This window comes from Neovison vison, chromosome 3 (genome assembly GCF_020171115.1).
Source record: "Neovison vison isolate M4711 chromosome 3, ASM_NN_V1, whole genome shotgun sequence".
NCBI lineage: Eukaryota > Metazoa > Chordata > Mammalia > Carnivora > Mustelidae > Neogale > Neogale vison.
Window position 1 is genome coordinate 223,923,038 of NC_058093.1, and position 21,785 is coordinate 223,944,822.

Genomic DNA, 21,785 nt, shown 5'->3' on the forward strand with positions numbered 1-21,785 from the left:
AACATGTACTAAAGGCCTCCAGTAAGAGGGTATATTCACAGGTGTCTTGTTTTGTTTTTACCTTGAGCTGCTCAAGAAACTCACAGCAATACCAAAGAATGTGTTTGATCTGTTTAATCCACAGGAGGGTGAGATCCTTGGAAAGGGCCAGGGACACATACCACACCTACAAGCAGGAGAGAGAGATATGTAATGGGTAGGCATGGAGACCAAAACACATATGTTGTAGCTACTGGAAGGGGACCCATTTGCTAGCTCCAGTGCCGGCGAAGGCAATGGAGATGAACAGGTGAATAAGCAGCAAGTAGGATTTATTTTAACACTAAACCCAGGGATAAAATAGCCTAGGAAGGGAATTTGGTATCTTGAGTAAGTGGTAAGAGCAGACTACAGCTCTTGGATAATGAAGAGATTTAAAAAAAAAAAAAAAAAAATCAGTTACAGTTCGTTAATGTTTCAAGCTGTTACTGACAAACAGGGCTCTGTGTGCCTATGCAAAGCCACACCCAACAAAATCCAAATATTCAGCAGGGATCTTTAGAGCCAAGAGACTGGCCTGAGAGCTTCTGGGAGACTTCCCAGCTCCCATCCCGCTTACCTTGGGCTCATTCTCAGCATCCATGCTGCTCAGGATGTAGCGACACAACTTCTCGAATCTCTGCAAATAGGCAGAGTGGGGGTTATACACTCCACAACCAATGCTGAGATGGGAAAGAGGCAGGAGTCCCATGGGCACCTCTCACATGTAGGCACTCACATGGTGCCAGGGGACTCACATGTGTGATCATACTGAATTCCCTCTCACAGATACAAAAACACGATTGGAGAGGCTAATGGAAGGCTCTCAGCCTGGTGGCCCACAGGCTGGATGAGCCCGACACGTGCGTTTTAGACTGGGGCTCTTTTGCAAAAATGAAATCAACCTGGCAATCTGGGCCTGCACTTTTGCAGACTGGCATCTGTCCCCCGAGTGGAGCTCTCCCAGGGGCCATTCTGTAAGCACCACGGACAGAGACTTCTGCCTCACAAACTGTCACATCATCACTTTTCTCTTGAAATGCAAAAGGAAGGAAAGTGGAAACTAAATTACACTGTCTATACCAACCCTGGATCCACCCTCAAAAGTGCTGTGGTCCTGGGCCACCACCTCATTACCCAGAGCTATAGTTTCCTCTGTCAACAGTGGTCACCTCACTTCACCTGTCTGTCCTCATCTATGTGTCCGTGGGTCTACTGCCAGCATACTTTTGCCTCTCTCTAGGCTACAGGCTCCACAGGGTTAGAGATGTTGCCCATCTTGTTTCCTTCCAGGCCCCCAGTGCCTTCAGGAGGGTCTGGCACAATGGAATGCTTTGCAGTAATGAATGCCTAACCCCTGGGAGCACAGAGGCACTCCTCAATGCTATCGGGTGTACTGGAACAGACAACTCGCTGTTCTGGGCTGATCACTCTAATGCCAAAGGTGCAACCAGTACATTTTGTTTGGTTTATAGGATTTGAAAGGAATTTCAAATTAGCTACCAATTCTTACAAGCAGGCACAGGATCTCCAGTACCTCCTCTTCAAAGGAGAGTAGCAGTCCACCACTGGCTACAGCCCCAGAGTGGCTACCCACCTTGAGTGGGCATGCCTTGGACCCCATCGCTCCCTCTAATGTCCTCACTATCCCCCATCACCATCACCTCCCTTTGGGCTACTGCTCACTAGGAATTCTGTTTTTTTTGTAAATGGCTTCTTTCACACATTTTCCTAACCTGCCTGGCTCCCAGTTTACATCTGACTCCAAGGGCTTATCATACATAAGAACAGTGATGATTCTCAGAAGCACTGACCACAATGCCCACAAAACACATCCTAAGAACACAGAAAGGGCAGGATGTGGCAATCCCAGAGTTTATCTTCATGGTCTTGCTGTAAGGGCTAAATGAATTAGTATTTATAAAATAGTTTAAAAAGATCTGGCCAATGGGTAAGCAGAGTGTTCGCTATTATTATTTTACCTCATTATCCTCTTTAATTCTGAACAGGAACAGCAGTTTCCTGGCAATCTTAAAAATACAAAGTGCACTTTTTTTACTGGACTCAGCATCATCTGCTTTAAAAAACTCATCGATCTCTCTCCTGGGGAGGGAAGGATAAAAAAAAAAAGACATTTTATATTAGCTCACAGCAGCTGGAAGACTTTTCAAGAACTGTAAGAGAAAACACCATCTTTTCTTGCTATTAATTGGGAGCAAGGGAGAATGTGCTGAGCCCCTGGCACCCACCTGATTTCTCTCTGCAGCCGGCTCCGACACAGGAAACTCCGAACATGGGCCTGAATCTCAACAGCTGCCCGTTCCCGCTCCTTCTGCACGAGCCTTTCCTCTCGGGCCTGACGGGCCCTATCAATGAACCATGCTCTCGAGGTCTGAGAAACGGTGAACATGTTTGCAAACTTGCACAAACCCTGTGGGGAAAATGGTGAGTGGCCTCTGTAGACCATTATAGGAAACACATGCACAGGAAGGGGCTCAGGAGCCAAGGGTGGGCAGGCACTGGGGCAACAGAGAGCTACTTGGGACCTTTCTGTATTCTCCAAAAAGGCTAATATAATAGCTCTCCTGGCACAAGTCCCAACCTCCTACTGGCTCTTTTCATGCAACTCATCTAGACCAACCATGCTCTTTCCTGTATTAAATAATTACATCTGCTTAAAAGAAAGAGCACAGCATCTGCCATAGGGTATGGGCTCTGTAATCGTTTAACAGATGAACAAAGCATGAATCAGTTCCATCCATAATGCTCTAATGCAAACCAGGCATCCTCCAGGTCAAAGGTTCCTAGATAATCAAATTCTCTGAAACAGTCTAACACTGAGCAGTCAAATTTATTTTTGCCAAGTTAAGACTTGGAAGGGGGAAAGAAAAAAAAAAAATCAAACAATTATTTACTGTCATTATTTCATTCAGCCATTCACTCGACAACTATTTACTGGCACTTATTTTGTGCCCACCACAAAAGAAACCTTTAATCTTTCTGGACAAAGGGTCATTTTAATGCTAAAAAAGCTAAATGTGATTCCAGAATGCAAAACAATCTGTTAAATTGAATACATTTGTTTTTATGTACAATTTATTCTGCCATCCTTACTGATCCCATCTTGCCATGGGCTGATGAAGACTCTGGGCCAGAACTCTGCCATCGACTGACTGTCATGATTTGGACAGAGCTTCTCAATTATCCATTACATTTTTTATCTAAGTCACCAGTAACTGTCTTTTCCCAAAGTGGTAGGTTTGGCTATCAGCCTAGTGTACACAACACTGAGAGGTTTTCTTTGGAGGCTCGAAAACTGTCATTCTGTCCCAAATATATAATCAGCCCAGCTGACAAAACGACTGAAATGGATTACTCAGAAATCCATACCTCCCTGGGAAACAATCTCTTTGCCGTGTTACCTACCTCAAAGCAGTGCCCAGGTGAAAACGCCATCAAGAATAAAAAGCTTGGGGCACCTGGGTGGCTCAGTGGGTTAAAGCCTCTGCCTTTGGCTCAGGTCATGATCCCAGGGCCCTGGGTTAGAGCCCCACATTAGGCTCTCTGCTCATCGGGGAGCCTGCCTCTCTGCCTACTTGTGATCTCTGTTGGTCAAACAAATAAATAAAATCTTAAAAATAAATAAATAAATAATAAATAAAAAGCTCATTCAGGGCTCCTGCCAGATCAACCTAGTGAGGGGTCTCAGTGGTCCCTTTTCGACAGTAATTCACATCTATTAAACAAGGCTTTCCCAACACATGGATCTCTCATCAATAACTGTCAAAACAAATAAACAAAGCCGACTTGATCACAGGAGGGAGGGGAAGAAGGCAGAGGAGGAAAAGATAACACTCTTCTGAATCACTTGCTCTCTCTGCCCAGCAGAAGCCTGGAGAGCTCACCTGAGGACCTGCCTGTGATACAGAAATGCCAGGTAATCATTAGTGATGTTGTCAAGGACTCACAACGGAGGGCAGCTTCTTGCTTCAGAGGAGCTTGTCTTTTCTGGCAAAAGCAGAAGGAAAAAAAAAAATCCAGATTCAGGGTTAAGTTTTATAGATAGGGCATCCTATAACTTCCTCACCGAATAAAATAATTTAAAAAAATACCTCTGGTTTGAAACACTAAACTAGTGTTTAAACACTAGTGTCCTTTTTATTTAATGTCTGATATCACCCCAGGCCTTCAGCCTAAAGGGAACAGACTGAAAACAAGCCCAGAGAAGCTGACCGAAAGCTGTACTTGCTTTATGACAGTAAGCAAGAACAGGAGAAGGGAATGTTAAACAGCCATTGAAAATTATGTTTGAGATTTTTTAACCATAAGAAAAATGTTTATGCTGGAGGAATGAAAAAAGAGCTGGCTGTGGATCCATATGATCCCAATTACATAATGAAAAAGAAAAATGCATGTGCACACAGAGGCACAAAGCTGGGTAAAAGAAACACACCAACAAGTTGAGGGCAGTTGTTTTGAGGCAGAGGGATTACAGGAAGTTCTGCTTTCTTAACTGTTTTCTAAATTTTTTGCAGAACACACATGATGAGGCAGCACGGCACTGAGCAGCACACCCGCTTTGGAGTAACATAGCTGGAGCTGGTCCCCAGCTCTGCCAGGTGCTGGAGAGAGATGCCTCAGAGGCTTTCATCTCTTTTTTGGTGGAGGCTAAGGACAACCAAATGAGATCATGTATGTCAAATACCTGTCATGGTGGCTGACGGTGCGCAGTCAACAGTAATCAATGCATTATCTTTACAGACACGAGTTTTATTTTGTTTGTTTGTTTTCCAGCTCTTCAGTAGGGGCGCCTGGGTGGGTCAGCCGATTTGAGTGTCTGCTTCGCCTCAGGTTACTATTCTGGGGGCCTGGGATCTGGCCTCCCATCGGAGTTGGGGCACCCTGCTCAGTGGGGAGTCTGCTTCTCCCTCTGCCCCTCCCCCTGCTTGTCCTCCCTCACCCTCTCTCAAATAAATAAAATCTTAAAACAAAACTTCGGTAGAGGCTCTCATCTGCACACTAGGTTCTTTGGGTAGGAAATAAGGCTGGGACCATTACATTTCTCACCCATTAAATTTTGTCCTATCCCTGGGTACACTAAGATTCACCAGTCCTATCATTTGGGCTATGACCCTGTTTAGATTGGGTAACAGCTTCAAGCTTCTGAGAGCTGCACAAGAGAGGGCCCAAGCCATAAGCACAATGGTATGATCATTCCTTAACATGTAGAAAGCTCCTCATTTGGGGGTGGGGGACAGAGAGCCTCTTCTCAATGGAAAAAACAGGAGGATGCATAGGCAAACTGTGACAAAGTAGCTGTGAGACTATCTCAAAACTTTCACTTCTCCCAGGGGACCTTGCAGAGGAGCTTTTGCAGCTTTTCTAGCTCCTTCTTATTCACCTCTTCTACCTGCCTAGAATCTACTAGTTCATCAAACAAATAAAATACATTATGAAGTCTTTAAATACTTACTCAAAGTAACTGTAATGAAGGATTACACAAACTTCGACACAATCAAGAAAAGGCTGTACGTAATAGGAAAAAAAACCCTGAGTCAAGATACCCTTGGTTCTTTCTTACTCTGATTCTACCACATTTGGCCAAATTGCTTATCCTCTCTATGCCTCAGTTACTTTATCTGTAAATTGAGGATAATAGTACCTACCTCCTAGGGGCGCTAAAAGAATTGAAATATTTTACACTTCTTCTATTTTGACCTAGTCAACAGGACACTCTGATTAGGATTAGAGTGGGAAGATTTTAACAAGGAGTATTTGAAAGTAGATAGCATGTAACTGAGCTTTACTGTATCACCTAGACTTAAAAAACAAGCAAAAAAAAAAATCCAAAAAGCTTACCATCCAGTTAGGGAAACAATGATATATGTGGAAAATTAGGAACATAAGAGGTTGGTGATAACCACGATTATTTAAAAAGCAAAAAGGAAAATAAGTTGATTAAATATCCATTATGTGTCATGTCCCTTCTATATCATAAGCCAGCAACCGTGTGAGATCATTTAGTTATGTCCCATAGTCCATGTTAGACAATTAGAAAGGGGCAGAGCCAAGATTTTAAGACCAGACTCAGATGCTTTTCTACTTCTATATTCCCATGGTATCTGCTCAAAATCAGTCTTCCCTGGATGTGGTCAGTTTCCTGGATAATTATGAGAGTCCAGAGGGCATCAACCAAAGGTGAAGCATCATAAACATCAACTGTCTGAGCCCCAGAGGATTTTCCTCCTATGGTGGAAGAGCTGGGCAGCCAAGTTTAGTGACCACCACCATTTGTTAAGGGCAGATCGTGTATCAAACACTGTACAGCTATTTAACTAACTTTGTCTTTTCAGCAGCAGCAGCTCTTCCAGGTCTCAGTGATCCAATTTTTAAATAGGCAACAGGACTCAGACTGTGAAGAATAACAGCTATCATTTATTGAAGGGTACAGCCTATCTAGGTGCACGGTATTATCAATCCTACCCTCCCACAGAGAAAATGAAATGTAGAGTGGACATGAGTTTTTAGAAGTCACTAGACTCCCGAATTTGAAGCCACGTCTAACGTCAAAGCAATTAGTTAAGTGATACCGAAAAGACCCAAGGGACTCCGTTGCTCACAGGGTAGCAAAGAAAAGCTGAGAATGCAAGGCTGCCGCTAGGGCTGTTAGAGTCCGATTACGACCAAGTTTTTCTTATTGAAATCATTTACACCAGCTGTCTCTACTGAGAGAGCTGAGTGTCAGACACTAAAACCTGTATTACACAACCTCCTCTATGAAACGAGCTAATTACTCCATTTTACAGAGCAAGAATGCGAAGCTCGGATGGGTGAGGGAATTCACTCAAGGTCATACAGCGAATGAATAGGACTCGAACTCCGGTTTGGGGGACTCTGGAGCCCAGCATCTTTCCTCAGGATCAACAACCATGATAACAAATCTTTTTCACCCAGCAGTACTCTGTCTATACTTCCCAGAGATGAAAAAGGGTGGAAACGGCTACGAAGAGATTCCCCCGCACCCCCACCCCTCGGAACACGAAAGCCAGTCCCCAACACCTGCCCTCCTACTTGGGGAGGCAGGGACCCTGCCGAAGGGCCACCTCCCCCAAAGCCCTCCCGCCCCCCGGAGAACCCACACGCTGTTCCCACTCTCTACCCGCAGGCCGTGGACCTTTATCCGCTCGTAGTCCCCCTCGCTCGGGGTCGGGGCCGCAGCTACCGCCGTCTCAGCCCAATACCTTCGGGTTTAGCCAGACCCGGGGCAGCGGCAGAGGATCGACCGCCATCTTGCCCCGGGGTGTCCGCTCTCAGAGCTCCGCTGGGAAGCAACTATCCAGTTCCCGTAAACGACAGTTCCGCAGAGCTTCTGTACCCAGGAAGGACGATCTCTCTGCATCTTTCCCTCCTCCTTGGAAGGTGAAAAGAGGCGGACCATTCAAGAGCGGGTTAATGCTTGATCCAGCCGAGATGCAATCCACTCCAGCCACAGAGACTGGAGGGAACGCAGCCGATGTGCAGGCTCACGACGGACTGTTTAAGAAGGAACCCTCTGCGGGGCGGAAGCTGGCTGCGGCAGCGGAAGTTCCCGCCCCGGCCCCGCCTCTCCCCCCGGCTTGCGCGAGCTGGGTGTTTCCTGCCTCTCTTAGTCCGGTTTTGGAGACTCCTGCGTCCTCCGACTTTTCATGGTAGGGAGGGCGTTGCCTACCAACGGAAGGCTCTGGGTGGCCGGGAGAGCCCGCAGAGGCAGAGTACAGAAGGGGCCGAGGGTGGGGGGAGTTGCGGTGAGGGACTGTCGCGAAAGGGGAGACGTGGTTGGGGGATTGGGGGGGCGAGGCCGGGGGTGGGGGAAGGGTTTCGGTGGATAATTTGGTGGGTTGGTCCTTGGCTGTTGGGGATCGGGAAAGAGCGTTTGGTCTTGGGGGAGTAGATTTGTGTGTGGGTGAGTTGGGGGGTGTCTCTGAGTCGAGTGCTCATTGGAAATGGGATTGGTGATTGTGAAGAGAACAAAGAGGGGTCGTCGAAGATGGACATTGGGGTGGAGAGTGAGGATGGAGGGTGTTGCGAAAGAGAACGGTTAGGTTCTGACAGCGACGTGAGATTCCTTGGGGCGGAGCGTTTGGGGTTTTTTGCAAGTTGTGACTGCAGTCTCTGGGTTTCAGGAAAGTGGAGAAAAGGACTTCCAGGTGCTTCTAAACATAAGGGCGCGAGGGAGGGCTAGGGGGAGAAATAGAGGGAGCTGGAGAGCAGATGTGCATCCGGTTTCTAGAGGGATGCCAGGGGCTTGAAGTCAGGGTACCGTCACCACGGAGTCCAGCGCCCTTAACTGGCGCCTTGGTACCTATCTAGTCACTTCCGTTGGAGCCTGAAGTGGCCACACCTAAGGAGCTGGGAATGGGTCATGCTGTCATCCAGCCGTGGGAAGGGTTCTGTTTGCTTGTGATCCTTTAAGGGTCTGTACATTAAATGGCCCTTTGGCCGTGGGTGGGAATGACCAAAGTTCCGCCTTGCTCCTTTACTTCTTTGCCTCCTGTCTTTCCTGGAAAACACAGTCTTTAGAGAAGATCAGTTTCAAGGACACTGCGGCTGAGAAAACTTAGCCAACTTGTATCTGACTTTGCTCCATTTTATGCAAGATAAGGACCACCTGAGGAGAAGGATGCATTAAACCAGTTTGGTTTTCAAACTGCTCCCCAGACCAGCAGTAGCAGCAGCATCACCTGGGAACTTGATAGAAATGGCCAAATTTTCAAGCCCTCCCACTGATTACTTGATCAGTCTGCAAGTGGGTTCCCTCGATCTGTTTGAACACACCCTGCGGGAGATTAATGATTTCTTGATTTGGGCTTTGGAATGAAAGGGGCCTGAGTCCTGAGGACACTTGTAGTTCTGATTCTTTGGTTTTTCTCCCCTAAAAAGTGGGATTGATGATTATGTCTTCTTCACTGGACCTCTGGGAGAAAGAGGCCAATAGCTTGCACAGAGGGAGAGAAAATAATTTAGCAGGACACTTGGAAATAGCAGTAGGTGCCCTATAAGCAAGTTTTGGGTGCAAAATAATAACTATGGTTATGTGGCCGATGTGGTGCAGTTTGGTTGAAATGTAACAGCAGACTTTCCTGAGTTGTAGAAATGCCCTTAGTTTGGGGAAGTTTTATAATTAGCAAAAAGGCCTTGGCTCTTTGATGAAGCTGCTTAAAGAAGCACCTTCGCTCTGTGGCTTTTAGCTGGGGCTGCACCTTAGATCACCTGAAGAGTGTTTTGTTTTTTTTTTTTAATTAAGAGAACAATTTTATTCATAATAGTATTTATTTGACAGAGATCACAAGTAGGCAGAGAGGCAGGCAAAGAGAGAGAGAAGCAGGCTCCCTACTGAGCAGAGAGCCCGATGCAGGGCTTGATCCCAGGACCCTGGGATCATGACCTGAGCCGAAGGCAGCGGCTTTAACCCACTGAGCCACAGAGGCGCACCCCTGAAGACCTTTTTAAAATACTGCTGACCTGCCCTCCCCACCCCCAATTCTGATGAATTGGCCTATAAGCACCCAGGTGATTGTAATACAGCCTGGTCTGGGACCTCTGGTCTTAAGGAAGTTTGAGGTTCATTAAGGGCCAGGTGTCAAGTACTTTAACATTCATTCCCTGAAGGTTATTATGAAGATTATGGCTTTACGTTCATTTTATAAGAAAGGAAACTAAGACGCAGTTAAAAAGCTTGTCTGAAAGAAAAAAAAAAAAAAACGCTTGTCTGAACCTCGCACAGGAAGTGGTGGAACTGAGACTACTCAAGGTTTCTCAGATTTTTGAACAAACCTTCCACATGCACACCTCCCCCCAACACACAAGAGAGACAGTTGCACAGAGAGCTGTATGGAAAACGAGCAAGGGTGAAGGATTTGGTGCCTTCTTCTCCTGTTGTACTTGCTCAAGCCTCTTTTCAGGTCAACGCTTTTCCTTCTTGGCCTGATTTTTATTTTTTAAGCATGTATACAGTTGCTTCCTGTCTGTGGGTCTGAAGCTGTGAGATAGGGGCTGGGTTTTGTTCATGATACTTTGGTTTATTTTTGCGTGCGGCCAGGAATTCACTGGGCCAATTGAACAAGAGGTTGGGGACCTTCGCCTAGAGGATGAAGTTAATAGGTGTATGGAACTACTTAGAGCGGTGGGTTGCAATCTTGGCTGCACACTGGAATCACCTAGGGAAGTTCAAAAAAATTCTGTTGCCCTGGCCATATTCCCAGACCAGTTAACATCAGAATTTACACGGATAGGACCCTGATGTCAGTTTTTTTTTAAGGGAGAGCTACTGTTGAGAATCTGCAACAGGATACTCAGGAGATATCTAACTGGACTAAACTCTTCTGATTGAATGGAATTGGTAACCAATACCAATTAATGCCGTGTTTGGTTTTTTTTTTTATAAAAGATTTTATTTATTTATTTGACAGATAGAGATCAAAAGTAGGCAGAGAGGCAGGCAGAGAGAGAGGGAAGCAGGCTCCCTGCTGAGCAGAGAGCCCAATGTGGAGCTCGATCCCAGGACCCTGGAATCATGACCTGAGCTGAAGGCAGAGGCTTTAACCCACTGAGCCACCCAGGTGCGCCCCCCCCCCCCGTGTTTGTTTCTTATAACCACTCTTGTTCTCCCCTGCCCCACCTCCCCAACCTCATTAACGATGAGGTTGTGAAAAAGGAGGATCCCAGTAGCAATGACTGAGGACTCCTCTCTACAGAGTTTTGCTTTAAGAGGCTTATTGTCTGCTGCTTTGTGTCCTTAGCTTGGTGTCGTGCGGGCTCAGGGACAGGAAGAGTCAGAACCTTTTATCCAAGGGCCGTTTCCGAATTGAGGTGACTGACATTTGGAAGGGTGGGCTCTGGAAAGGTTCGGAGCTTTCTTGTCTATTCTGGAGTCTCAGCCTAGATCCAGATGGTTTCTGCCTTTATCTCTTAGTGATTCAGGTGGAGTTCTGGTAGAGCTGGAAATGGTCGTGTTTTTTTTTTTTTTTTTTTCTTTTTAAAAAAGATTTATTTGTTTATTTCAATGAGGGGAAGGGGCAGAGGAAAAGAGAGAGTATCCTCAAGCAGATTCCCCACTGAACACGGAACACAGGGCTCGATTCCAGGACCCTGAGATCACTACCTGAGCCAAAATCAAGAGTCAGATGCTCAACGAACTCAACCACCCAGGCACCCCACACATTTTTCAAAAGATACACTGATGGCCAATAAGGGCATGAAAATATGGTAAATATAATTAAAATATAATTAGGTGATGTTATAATTCTGGTTCAACCACCAAACATGATTTTTAAAACTTGTGATAATGATGATAGCCTATTATTTTGCCTATTCCAGTGGTCATCTTTCCTTTTTTTTTTTTAATAAATTTTTTTATTTTTTATAAATATATATTTTTATCCCCAGGGATACAGGTCTGTGAATCGCCAGGTTTACACACTTCACAGCACTCACCAAAGCACATACCCTCCCCAGTGTCCATAACCCCACCCCCTTCTCCCAACCCCCCTCCCCCCAGCAACCCTCAGTTTGTTTTGTGAGATTAAGAGTCATTTATGGTTTGTCTGGAAATGGTCTTCAGAGAGAAGATAATTGGAGTCTTTGAGCACATTCTCAAATAATCATAGTTTGAGTCTTTCGTGTTGCGGTATCTGCACTGAGCCAGTGGCTGTGCTGAGTGCTTTGTGGCATCGTCCCCCATGGCCATCCTGGGAGGGAGACACTGCTGTTGTCCCTGTCTGATAGATGGGACATGACTCAGATGACTCGCCCAGGCTCCCACAACTGGTCAACCAAATGGCAGGGCTGGGCCTTTAAATTCAGGTCTGACTTCAAAACCCAAGTCCTTAGGCACACATTGCCTGCCATCTTTTTTCAAGGCTTTTTTTGTACTTGATAGAGAAGGGAGGGTGGGGCACTCCCTCCTCAATGTATATTGAGGAGTTCCAGCACTTTATATTTTAAGCATGAATGTTGATAAAAATCATGGGCCCAAGGCCAGATGGGACTTGCCCACATCCTTGCTCTGTCACTGACCCACCTCCAGTACCAGGGCACTTTGGGAAGTGACTGAACTTATCTGGGACGCGCCTGCTGTTCCAATCTCCTAGATGGAAATAACAGTAGCTGTGTTCCAGCATTGTTTGGATTTTAAATGTTGTATGTGGTGGTAGAGATGAAAACTGGTACCTACTGGGTGGGGGCAGGAAGGGTGTTGGGGGGGGGCATGGAGGGGCTTTTCTGGAACCATGAAAATGTTCTCTATTTTGATCTGAGTGGTGGCTGAACAGATACATATACTGACCAAAACTCCTCAAACCACGCACTTAAAATGTACTTTCCTGTGTGCAAATAATCTTTCAAAAAGGTATTGGAAAGTAAAAGTACATTGAAGTATACTTTGATTTGTTTGTTTCTTAGGTGTGTTACAAAACACTAGACCGTTTCCCAAAACACATTATTTTTGTGTGAACTTAGATCGGAAAGGGTGCTTTAAAAAGTATTTCCATTTTGGAGCAATTTTCCCTAACTGAAAAAACCCCAAACGCCACACCTGTAGGCCTTCACCCTCCCCCATCTCCCCTAAGTCTTCAGAGTTTTGAGAAACTCTTTCTTGTCCCCAGTTACTTCTGTCTTCCCGTGGACAGAGTATTTCTGGGGGAAGTGTTGGTGATAACCTTTAGTGTAGGGTTTCTGGGGACTGATTTCAAAGGAAAGCTGGAAGGGAGGGGGTCACTGCTTTCTCTTTATTTGTGGCATTAAGCCCTAGAGACACCAGGTGATAAAGCAAGAACACTTTCTTGAAAAAACACTTGTCTTTCCAGGAGCCCATTCTTCCTGTGCCTCCTCCTCCAGGGCCCCTACTAGAGTCCCCCAGTGGGTGATATCCGGGCCAGTCTTTTTGGGTGGATGGAGGTTGAGAGGGATGGCCCTTGCCTGTGCTATTACTGATCAGTGGGTGCAGGTTGCCACTCATCATTAGTCCCTTCTCCCACTGAGAAACAACAGTTGTGTTTTTCCTATTATAAATGTAATATATGTTAATTGTGGGAGATCCTGAAAAGATAGAAAGGCATAAAGAATCTAAAAAACATTCCTTTTTCAGGATCAGGGTATTGTTTTTTAAAGCTTTGTCCTGTCTACCCCCCCAGGGGCTTGCCTGTAGTCAGAAGTTGCGACAATAAGGGAGAACCACTGAACATTTCAGAAAGAGGATTGGGGCTTGCCTTGGGTGATTGTGGGTAAGGGTTCAGGGAAGTGGGGCTTTGCTCTGTATTGAATGCTGTCAGGAAGGAGGGTTAATTCTTGGGTGGGGCCTCAGTAATACCTGTGTTGAAGGTGGGGACGAATGGAATGGGGCTAGAGCTCTAACTGGTAAAGAAGCAGCAGGGAGGGGGCGCCTGGGTGGCTCAGTGGGTTAAAGCCTCTGCCTTCAGCTCAGGTCATGATCTCAGGGTGCTGGGATTGAGCCCCACATCAGGCTCCCTGCTCCGCGGGGAGCCTGCTTCCTCCTCTCTCTGCCTGCCTCTCTGCCTACTTGTGATCGCTGTCAAATAAATTAAAAAAAAAAAAAAAAGCAGCAGGGAGTCACATTCGTTGGGATATGGCAAGGTTTGTTTGGTCACTTTTTCTGTTTCAGGCAATGTTCTTGTTTTTGTCTGTGTTCAGACTTAATTACAGAAAAGTCTTGTTTATGTCTTGCCCCCTCAGCCACTGAGTGGCCTTGTCAGATCGTGACATGCTGTATGAATTGTTCCTGTTTGGAGGAAACATCAAGGCCCAGAGATGAGTGGTGGCCCAGGTCCTGGCTGTCAGGGGCCACTTCCTCTGTACTGTGCCCTAGACTCATAGAGATTTGTCCCGCCCTCAGACATCTTCTCCAGCCATAGACCCTTACCTGTTAAACAAATGTTCTGGTTGAGTACAGCCTCCTTTCATAGGCCTGCTTCAATCAGATGGTATGTCCATTTCTTTGAGAGGGACACAAGCTGGCAGTGCCATTAAGAAGACTGTCATCTGATCTTGCTATTCGGGGCAGCGCTAGTACAGGAAGTCTCTGATTTTTTTAATAACTTGCTTCCAAGTGTTTTTAATGTCTGTCATGTAGTCCTGAGAAACACTTTTTCCCCCTGACAGGAAGGATTAGGAGTGGTAGTTGGGATCGTACTCGATTCATAAAATCTGATTTCATCTGCAGTTCAGAGGTTGAGTGTGACAATAAGGAAACCGGGAGAGACTTGGGCAATGCTGGAAACTGCTTTAGTATGCGTACAGGGTGTTGGCATGTGGGGAATAGGCAGAAAGGAAGTCGTCAGGACACAAGATCAAGTGATAAACTTGCACTCACAGCGTCATTAGGGGAGGTCAGTATATGAGGCTATCCAGGTGGGGTTTGGGGTACCCAGTAACCCAGCTCCCACCAGTTGTGGGAGTCTGGGGGCCCAGTTGGCCTCTGATTTTTTTTTTTTTTTTGAGACTTTAATATTTACTTATTTGACAGATAGAGATCACAAGTAGGCAGAAAGGCAGGGAGAGAGAGAGAGAGAGAAAGGAGGAAGTAGGCTCCTGGCTGAGCAGAGAGCCCATCAGACTCGATCCCAGGACCCTGGGAACATGACCTGAGCCGAAGGCAGAGGCTTTAACCCACTGAACCACCCAGGCTCCCCTGGCCTCTGATTTTAAGAGGAGCCAGAAAGCCAGGGTTTTCTTTGGTGAACTCTCCCGTGTTGTCAACCTTGGGAGCCACCATTAAGATTTAAATGTGGTATAGATATGGGCCAAGCAAAACCCCTCTGGAGGCCAGATTCAACCCAGAGGCTGCAAGAGGTAAAGCAGGCCTGGCGCCGTGTCTCTGGTGACCCCATGTCTTCTCTACTGGCAGGAAGAGATGTCAGGAGAAAGTGTGGTGAGTTCAGCGGTGCCAGCAGCTGCTACCCGCACCACTTCCTTCAAGGGCACGAGCCCCAGCTCCAAGTACGTGAAGCTGAATGTGGGCGGGGCGCTCTACTACACCACCATGCAGACGCTGACCAAGCAGGACACCATGCTGAAAGCCATGTTCAGCGGGCGCATGGAAGTTCTCACGGACAGCGAAGGTAAGTCCACCGTCCAGGCTCTGGGGATGGGCTTGTGGCCCCGGGGCTTCATTCTTGTTCAGAAGGCCAGCGGCACAGGGGCAATTGTCCACACAGCTATAGATTTCAAGCTGCGCTCCGTGTTGTCTCAGAGTGCGGGGAGCCTCGACAGTGAGTCCCCCAGGAGACCAGATCTAGTCTGGGGGGTGTTGTAAAGGAGGGTTTCCCTGAGGAAGTCACAGATGAGCTGAGATGTAAAGAGGAGTTGGAGTCACCTGGGCAGGGACTCGTAGTCCTGACCCAGTTGTCGATAGGCCTTGTGACCTTGAGAAAGTCTAAGCCTCAGCTTTGAAATGGTGGCTGGGTGAGCTCTCCTGGTCGGTCCCTTGCCAGTTCTCAGCGATGATTCTGTGACTTTGGAGTGAAGCTCGAGTGAGGGAGAGACGTGAATGTTTTCTTGGACCCTTGTCCTCCCGGGGTGGGGGCCTGACAGAGATTCAAGATCTGGACTGAGTCACTGCTTCTTGTGTAGTAGCTGGTGATGCCAGCCAGGTGACATGGGTATAGTGATACCTGCCTCATGGGGCTGTTGGTGCGCAGTATTCCAAATACATACATTCAGTCCGTGTTTTTCTTTCCTTTTTCCTCATGGCAAGTCATGTTTGTGAAAGGTGAAGAATTCTTTAAAGTGATCTTGCTCCCCACCTGGAATAACCCAAGAGCGCCTGGCAAGGGGAACAGTCTTGCCTGGCTGGGTTTACAGGGCAGGTCATGTGGGGTTTAAGGATGGCACCATCCTTCCCTTCTTTGGCCTGAGATTGCATAAGATCTGGCCAGACCACAGCCTCGCTGGATCCTGCCTTACCTGTTTCTGAGGTCGGCTGCTGTGCTAATGCTCGTGCCTTCCCTGGGACATTGGTCCCTGGGAGGGTGGGCGAGTTTTGTTATAGGTAGGTGGGATTGGGGACCCAAAGCTTGAGCTGTGCGCTAGTTAGCGTGTTTCCCTTGGTATCCTAGAGAAGGCTGGGCTGTGAGGCTTGAGGTTCTGCTTCCCTGGGCTTCCAGGGAAACTCAGGGTTCTGGCCAGGCATCAGGTACATGAGGTTGGAGCCCCAGAGCTTCCTTCCATGTCTCACCCAGAGAGCACAGAGCTTTTTATGAGTGGGAGGATCCCCTTTGCAGAGCCACACCCAGCATCGCCCAGGGGAGTATTTGTAGAGACCGAGACAATAGTACCCCAGCTGCAAAAGGAAACAGACCTTATCTGAGAACCCAGGATTGTTGTAGCTTTTCTTCCGCCCTCCCCAGTCTCTGGTAGGGCTCGGGAAAAGTGGCGGAGTCGCCTTGGAAGCTAAGTTGGAGCCTCATCTCCTTGCGTCCTAACACCATACCGGGAACAAGCCGGTGCTCAGGCTCATCCATCCCACAGTGGGAGAGACACAGGTGCTCCCTGGGCTCCTGCTCGGGCTTCTGAACAGCTGCCGGAGGCTGCACTGGCCCCGGTGCTTCCTGGACACCATGGCCCCTCCGGGGGAAGCAGGGCTGCCTTTGGCACTCGACCCCGGACATTTTTGTGAGGCTCCACTTGAGCTCGAGCTTCATCCAGCCCTCCGCCTGCCTCGAGATGCTCACCATGTGACATCTCACTGTTTTTCACTCCTCAGCTTCACCCTTCCTGGGGTGGTACTGTTTGTTGCTACCTTTCAATAAGTGAGAGATCCTTTTCAAAAGCTATGGGACTTTTTTTTAAAAAAAAAAAAAAAAAGAAAAGAAAAAGGAAAAAAAAAAAGAAAGAAAGAGCCACTGAGTTCAGGGCTTGTTGGCTCATAGTCTGGGCTGGCCTTGGTTCACCGAGGGCCCAGCCCCCGGGCCAGGTTGCCTGGGCGCAGCAGCATACTGGGTCATCGCCAGCTTTGTGTCTGGTCTTTGGCCCACCCTGAGCCAGGCAGCGCCATCCTGCTGGCCCTGGTGAGTACACCGCACGGCCTGACCTGTGGCCCGAGTGTTGGCCAAGGTATATAACCTGAACGTCTCGCATCTCATAGCTGCACCTAGGGCTTCGGGTGGGAAGCCTGTCGGCTGCAGTGAGGTTTGCCACACACAGGCCCTAGCAGCGAGTGCAACTCCCTGAGGCGAGTGGGTGCAGGAGCGTGTCCTGCTGGCTGAGGAATTGGGAGTGGGGGGCTCCGAGGGCATGGAACAGCAAGGTACTGAGCTGCTGGAAACCCCTGAAGGGTGCCTGAGGAGAGGACCTGGGCCCTAGGGTAGGTGATGGACTCTCCTTTGTGTCCCGTGCCCTCCTGCCTGTTGGCGATTTGTACTGCGTGTGTTCGGTTCCTGAACGGGGCAGTTTGCAGTGAGTGGGTCTGGGCCCTGGTTCTGTCCCAGGGTTACAGTCACAGCTGCTGTGTATGTGGCACTGGGCTGATGTAGACTCATCTGGCATTTTCTGGTAATAGGATGGAGGGCGGGTGACTTTGAGCTTGACTCTGAGCTTGTTTCCACTTTTCAAAGTTGTGAGGGGTAATGCTTTCCAGGGTTGTGACGGGACTAAGTGAGGACATGAACAGTGGAAGGCTTTTGGTGGAGCTCACGACAGTTGGGAGACTCAGTCTGTGGGGACTGCTCACTCCTGCTGCAGCCTGCCTGGGTGGGGTGTGTCCAGGGGGAGGGAGGAGTGCTGTGAGGGGCTGGAGAAGCAGGTCTTGGCAGCACCCAGGGGAGAAGGGGCCTGCGTTGGCCTTGGGGGTGAGTGCTGTGCAGTTCTATCTTGCCCCCAAAGTATAGCTTTCCAGACTCCTCCCCAGAGAGGCGCGGCTCTTCCAGTAGTGGCATTTTTACCTGATGCCTTGTCACTGTGGGTGGATGTGGCACCTCTCCTAACAAGAGTTCTGCCTCTGTACTCACCTGTGGTTGCCTTTTTCATAACTGTTCCTTCGTACAGAGCTTCCCTTCCCACTCTCCCCTCCACAGTGGTTTCTGGTCTTGCTAACGTTTCTGGAATGAGGGAGTATGTAAACCAGGTTAAAGAAGGGAGTCATTCATCTTATTATCAGCACGCATTCCCCTGGAAACCAGTGGGGAAATCAGTTGTCGTATGTGGGAAAACCATCATACCTGATAGTTTCCCTGAGATCTCCATGCCTCCTGCTTAAATTAGAATGCACTCTTCCATAAAATTCTGAATACATTGAGAGCTTTCAAAATGTGATTAATAAAACAAAATCCCTCATGCCCCTGACGTGAAATGTTGGGGCCGAGGAGCAAATGGTCAAGAAAGAATTCTTGAGGCATCTTTGGTGCAAAAAAGGTGGTTTTTATTAACGCGCGTGGTCAGGGACAGACTCCATGAGCAGGAAGAGCTGCACTGAGGTCCTGAGGAATGGTTGGTTATATACTTCCAAGTGGGGAGGCAGTTAGGGGTGGCCTAAGTCTCAAAGGGATTTGGACGTCAGGTTTCCAGGACCTTGGGGGCTAGCTGCTGTTCGGATAAGGTCATTTACTACTGTCTAGTAAACCCTTAGTCATGAGACCTTTAAGGTGAATTTCCAGGGCACCTGGGTGGCTCAGTGGGTTGAGCCTCTGCCTTCCGCTCAGGTTGTGATCTCAGGGTTCTGGGATAGAGCCTGATGGGCTCTCTGCTCAGTGGGGAGCCTGCTTCCTCCTTTCTCTCTCTGCCTGCCTCACTGCCTACTTGTGATTTCTATCTGATAAATAAATAAATAAAATCTTTTTTTTTTTTTTTTTAAGATTTTATTTATTTACCTGACAGACAGAAATCACAAGTAGGCAGAGAGGCAGGCAGAGAGAGAGGAGGAAGTAGGCTCTCCACAGAGCAGAGAACCAGATGTGGGGCTTGATCCCAGGACCCCGGGATCATGAGCTGAGCTGAAGGCAGAGGCTTTAACCCACTGAGCCACCCAGGTGCCCCAATAAATAAAATCTTTTTAAAAAGATGTATTTCAGTGGGCCTTATGTTTCGAGGATGATTGGCAACATGTATTTGGGGCAGGTAGAGGTAAAGGAACTTTCCAAAGGGATTTTTTTGTGTTAAGACTTTCAGGATCCCAGAGATAGGCTAATCAGGCCTGTGCCCCCAGCAAAGTGTTAACATCGAGGCAGATGGGTACTGGGAGAAAGGTCACTATGCCTGTCTCAGGTCATCTTGTCAATGGACTGCAAGTTGTGAGGAGATTTAATTTTTTCTACATTTCTTTTGCCTTTGTTCTCCACAGCATCCCCACTCAGACAAGGAATAAAACATTACCTGGCTTAATGGGGCCTCTCTTCACCTTTTTCATTTGTCTCTCTCCCTTCCGAGGTAACCACTTGCCTGACCTTGGGCTCAGGAGGTGAATTTCTACCTCTATAGTACAGTGACTCAGCTGGGAGCTAAAGCCTCAGGCCTGGGTTCCCCCCCAAAAGCACCCCACTCCATGCGCTGGGTGTTAGCACTTCGAGGAGCTCTGCAGGGGATTCTAATGTGCATCCAGTGGTGAAAACCACTGATGAGTATCTGTCTGGGAATTACTTTTGCTACACTGTTTCTGTCCCTAAACAATGCACTGTTGGCGTGTTTTCCCACATTATATAGATGGTGTTAACATTGTATGTAGCCTTTTTTTTAGTGTTATGGTTGTTAGATCCAGCCGTGACTAATACATAGCTCTAGTTCAGAGGTTTGTGCTAGTGTTCCGTTTGAATGTACTGTAGTTTATAGATCCATATTCTGTTGAAGGTTGTTTCAGTTGCTTCCAGTGTTCACCATGTGGAATATTGCCTTTCTTGAACACTCCCTGGTATGTGTGGGTGTCCCTGGGACAGAGCTTCCCAGCCTTTACCGCATCATAGCACACACAGAAAGTCCTATTTCTGTTCTGGTAAATGAAGAGACTGTGGACCCAGCCACCTCAGGGGCTGCAGTGTTGAGGTCTTACCCACCACTGGGGGGTCTGTCCTGGAGTTGACTCCCAGGAGGGGAATCTGGGCTAGCATCCGTGGCTGGGTTGATACTAGCTGTTGTGCTGACTTACAAACTCCCCACCATCCCAGTTTGTGCCAACCCTAGGCACAGACCTCTTAATTATTGCCAGTCTGCTGGTTATGATCTGATACTCAGGTTTTTTGTTTTTTTTTTTTTCATACTCGGGTTTTACTTAACATTTCCTAGTTTCTAGCTTATTGAGCAGCTTTTTTGTCATTTGTATTTTATCATTTAGCTGTCTGATTGCATCTTATATACATATTTTCCTTTTTTTTTTCTTACTGCTTTATGAAAGTATTCTGGATCCATTTGTTTGTGGTTTTGTACATATTTTCTCCCAGTCTGACTTGTTACAGCTTTTCTCATGGTGGGGTTTTTTTTTTTTTTTTTTTTTTGATACTTCAAAGATTTTTTTTTTTTAAACATGTAGGTCTTTGATCTACCTCACTGGTGCTCAACCAGGAATGATTTTAACCTCCAGGGGACATTGGGCAATGTCCAGAAACCCTTCTGGTTGTCACAGTTTAGGGGTGGGAATGCTCCTGGCACCTAGTGGGTAGTGGCCAGGGGTGCTGTTACATACCCCACAAGGACAGTCCCTCCATGACAAAACACTATCCGGTCCAAAATGTCAGTAGTGCTGAGGCTGAGAGGCCCTGCCCCGCAGCTTCCTGGAATCTGAATTTGCAACAAGCACCTCAGGTGACTTACGAACAGGCGAGTTTGGGAACCACAGAGAGTATAAAAACCTTACAGTGCTAAGGAGAGGTCAGTGAAGTACCCCATGCCCTGTGTCCCGTCCTACCCCCGCCCCCCGGACCCTAATGCCATCCCACCCCTGGAGGTGGGGGCAGGGAAAGGAGAAAGGAGAAGTTCATGGCATGCAGTTGGGGCTGGGAGGGGGCAAGCCTTGTCACCCAGTCCCCGGTCCTGAGAGAAGCCTTCTCCAGGATACCCTGAAAGCCATGGGGACTTTCATGAGGGCGGAATGAGCCTCCTCTGGACACTGCTGCTGCTCTCTTCTCCAGGGATGATGAAGAGATGCGGGGAGGGCTCATTGTCCAAGACCTCATTTATTGATGCCATTGTGCTACGTGTTTCCCTGTGCATTCTCTCATCGTACCTCTGTGCCAGCCCTGAGGGGGACCAGATTTAGGAGAGGAAGCTGGGGGACAGGGAGTTTGGTGCAATACCCATATCATCCAGCAAGTAGGCGGCACAACTGGATTTCTAACACAGGCCCTTGCCCTTGACCGCTGGGCTGGGTTCCGTCTTCCAGACCATTCCACAGCCTCTTGATCTGTGCCTGCCTATTCTGCTCTGCAGCCTTGCTGGATGCGCCGCCAGCCGCCAGGCTCCCTTGGCGGGTGCAGCCTTCTGCAATAGCAGCAGTGCTCCCCGGCAGCTGGACAGACTCCCCCCAAGCAAGGCACTGCTTGACTTCCGTTTGCTTTTCTACACATGAGGCATTCAAGCTGTTTCAAAGGGGTAGATTCCAGCTTTGAAAGCAGCTAACGTATTTTAAAATCAGAATGCTAATTGAAACCTCATGGTGAGTACAGCCGGCTCCTTTGCCCTTATTTGTCTAAAGTATGATTCCTTCACCACAAGCATTTCCTGACGGCATTCTTGAGCTGGAGCCCAGTGTCACGGTCTGCCTGTTCGTTTATGGAAAGTCTGGACTGTCACTT

At 47.8% G+C, this 21,785-nt stretch overlaps 2 protein-coding genes across 5 annotated transcripts in view; one reads left to right on the forward strand and one right to left on the reverse strand.

Annotated features, from left to right (window-relative positions):
* Window positions 1-7,318, reverse strand: part of UBE3B (ubiquitin protein ligase E3B) — a 52,189-nt gene extending 44,871 nt beyond the window's left edge. Inside the window, exons 1-6 of one of the 3 annotated variants that reach the window (XM_044244089.1) lie at window positions 7,193-7,318; window positions 3,924-4,026; window positions 2,268-2,449; window positions 2,001-2,121; window positions 599-658; window positions 62-166 (exon numbers count right to left, since the gene is read on the reverse strand). In XM_044244089.1, coding sequence (XP_044100024.1) covers window positions 62-166; window positions 599-658; window positions 2,001-2,121; window positions 2,268-2,428 — 447 coding nt within the window. In that variant the 5' untranslated portion in view covers window positions 2,429-2,449; window positions 3,924-4,026; window positions 7,193-7,318. Of the gene's footprint in view, window positions 1-61; window positions 167-598; window positions 659-2,000; window positions 2,122-2,267; window positions 2,450-3,923; window positions 4,027-7,177 lie in introns of those variants that run through there. The other 2 variants (XM_044244088.1, XM_044244090.1) reach the window with 2 other exon arrangements.
* A 325-nt stretch (window positions 7,319-7,643) lies between these two features.
* Window positions 7,644-21,785, forward strand: part of KCTD10 (potassium channel tetramerization domain containing 10) — a 29,542-nt gene continuing 15,400 nt past the window's right edge. For both annotated transcript variants that reach the window (XM_044244091.1, XM_044244092.1), the window contains exons 1-2: window positions 7,644-7,706; window positions 14,918-15,131. In XM_044244091.1, coding sequence (XP_044100026.1) covers window positions 7,704-7,706; window positions 14,918-15,131 — 217 coding nt within the window. In that variant the 5' untranslated portion in view covers window positions 7,644-7,703. The remainder of the gene's footprint in view (window positions 7,707-14,917; window positions 15,132-21,785) is intronic.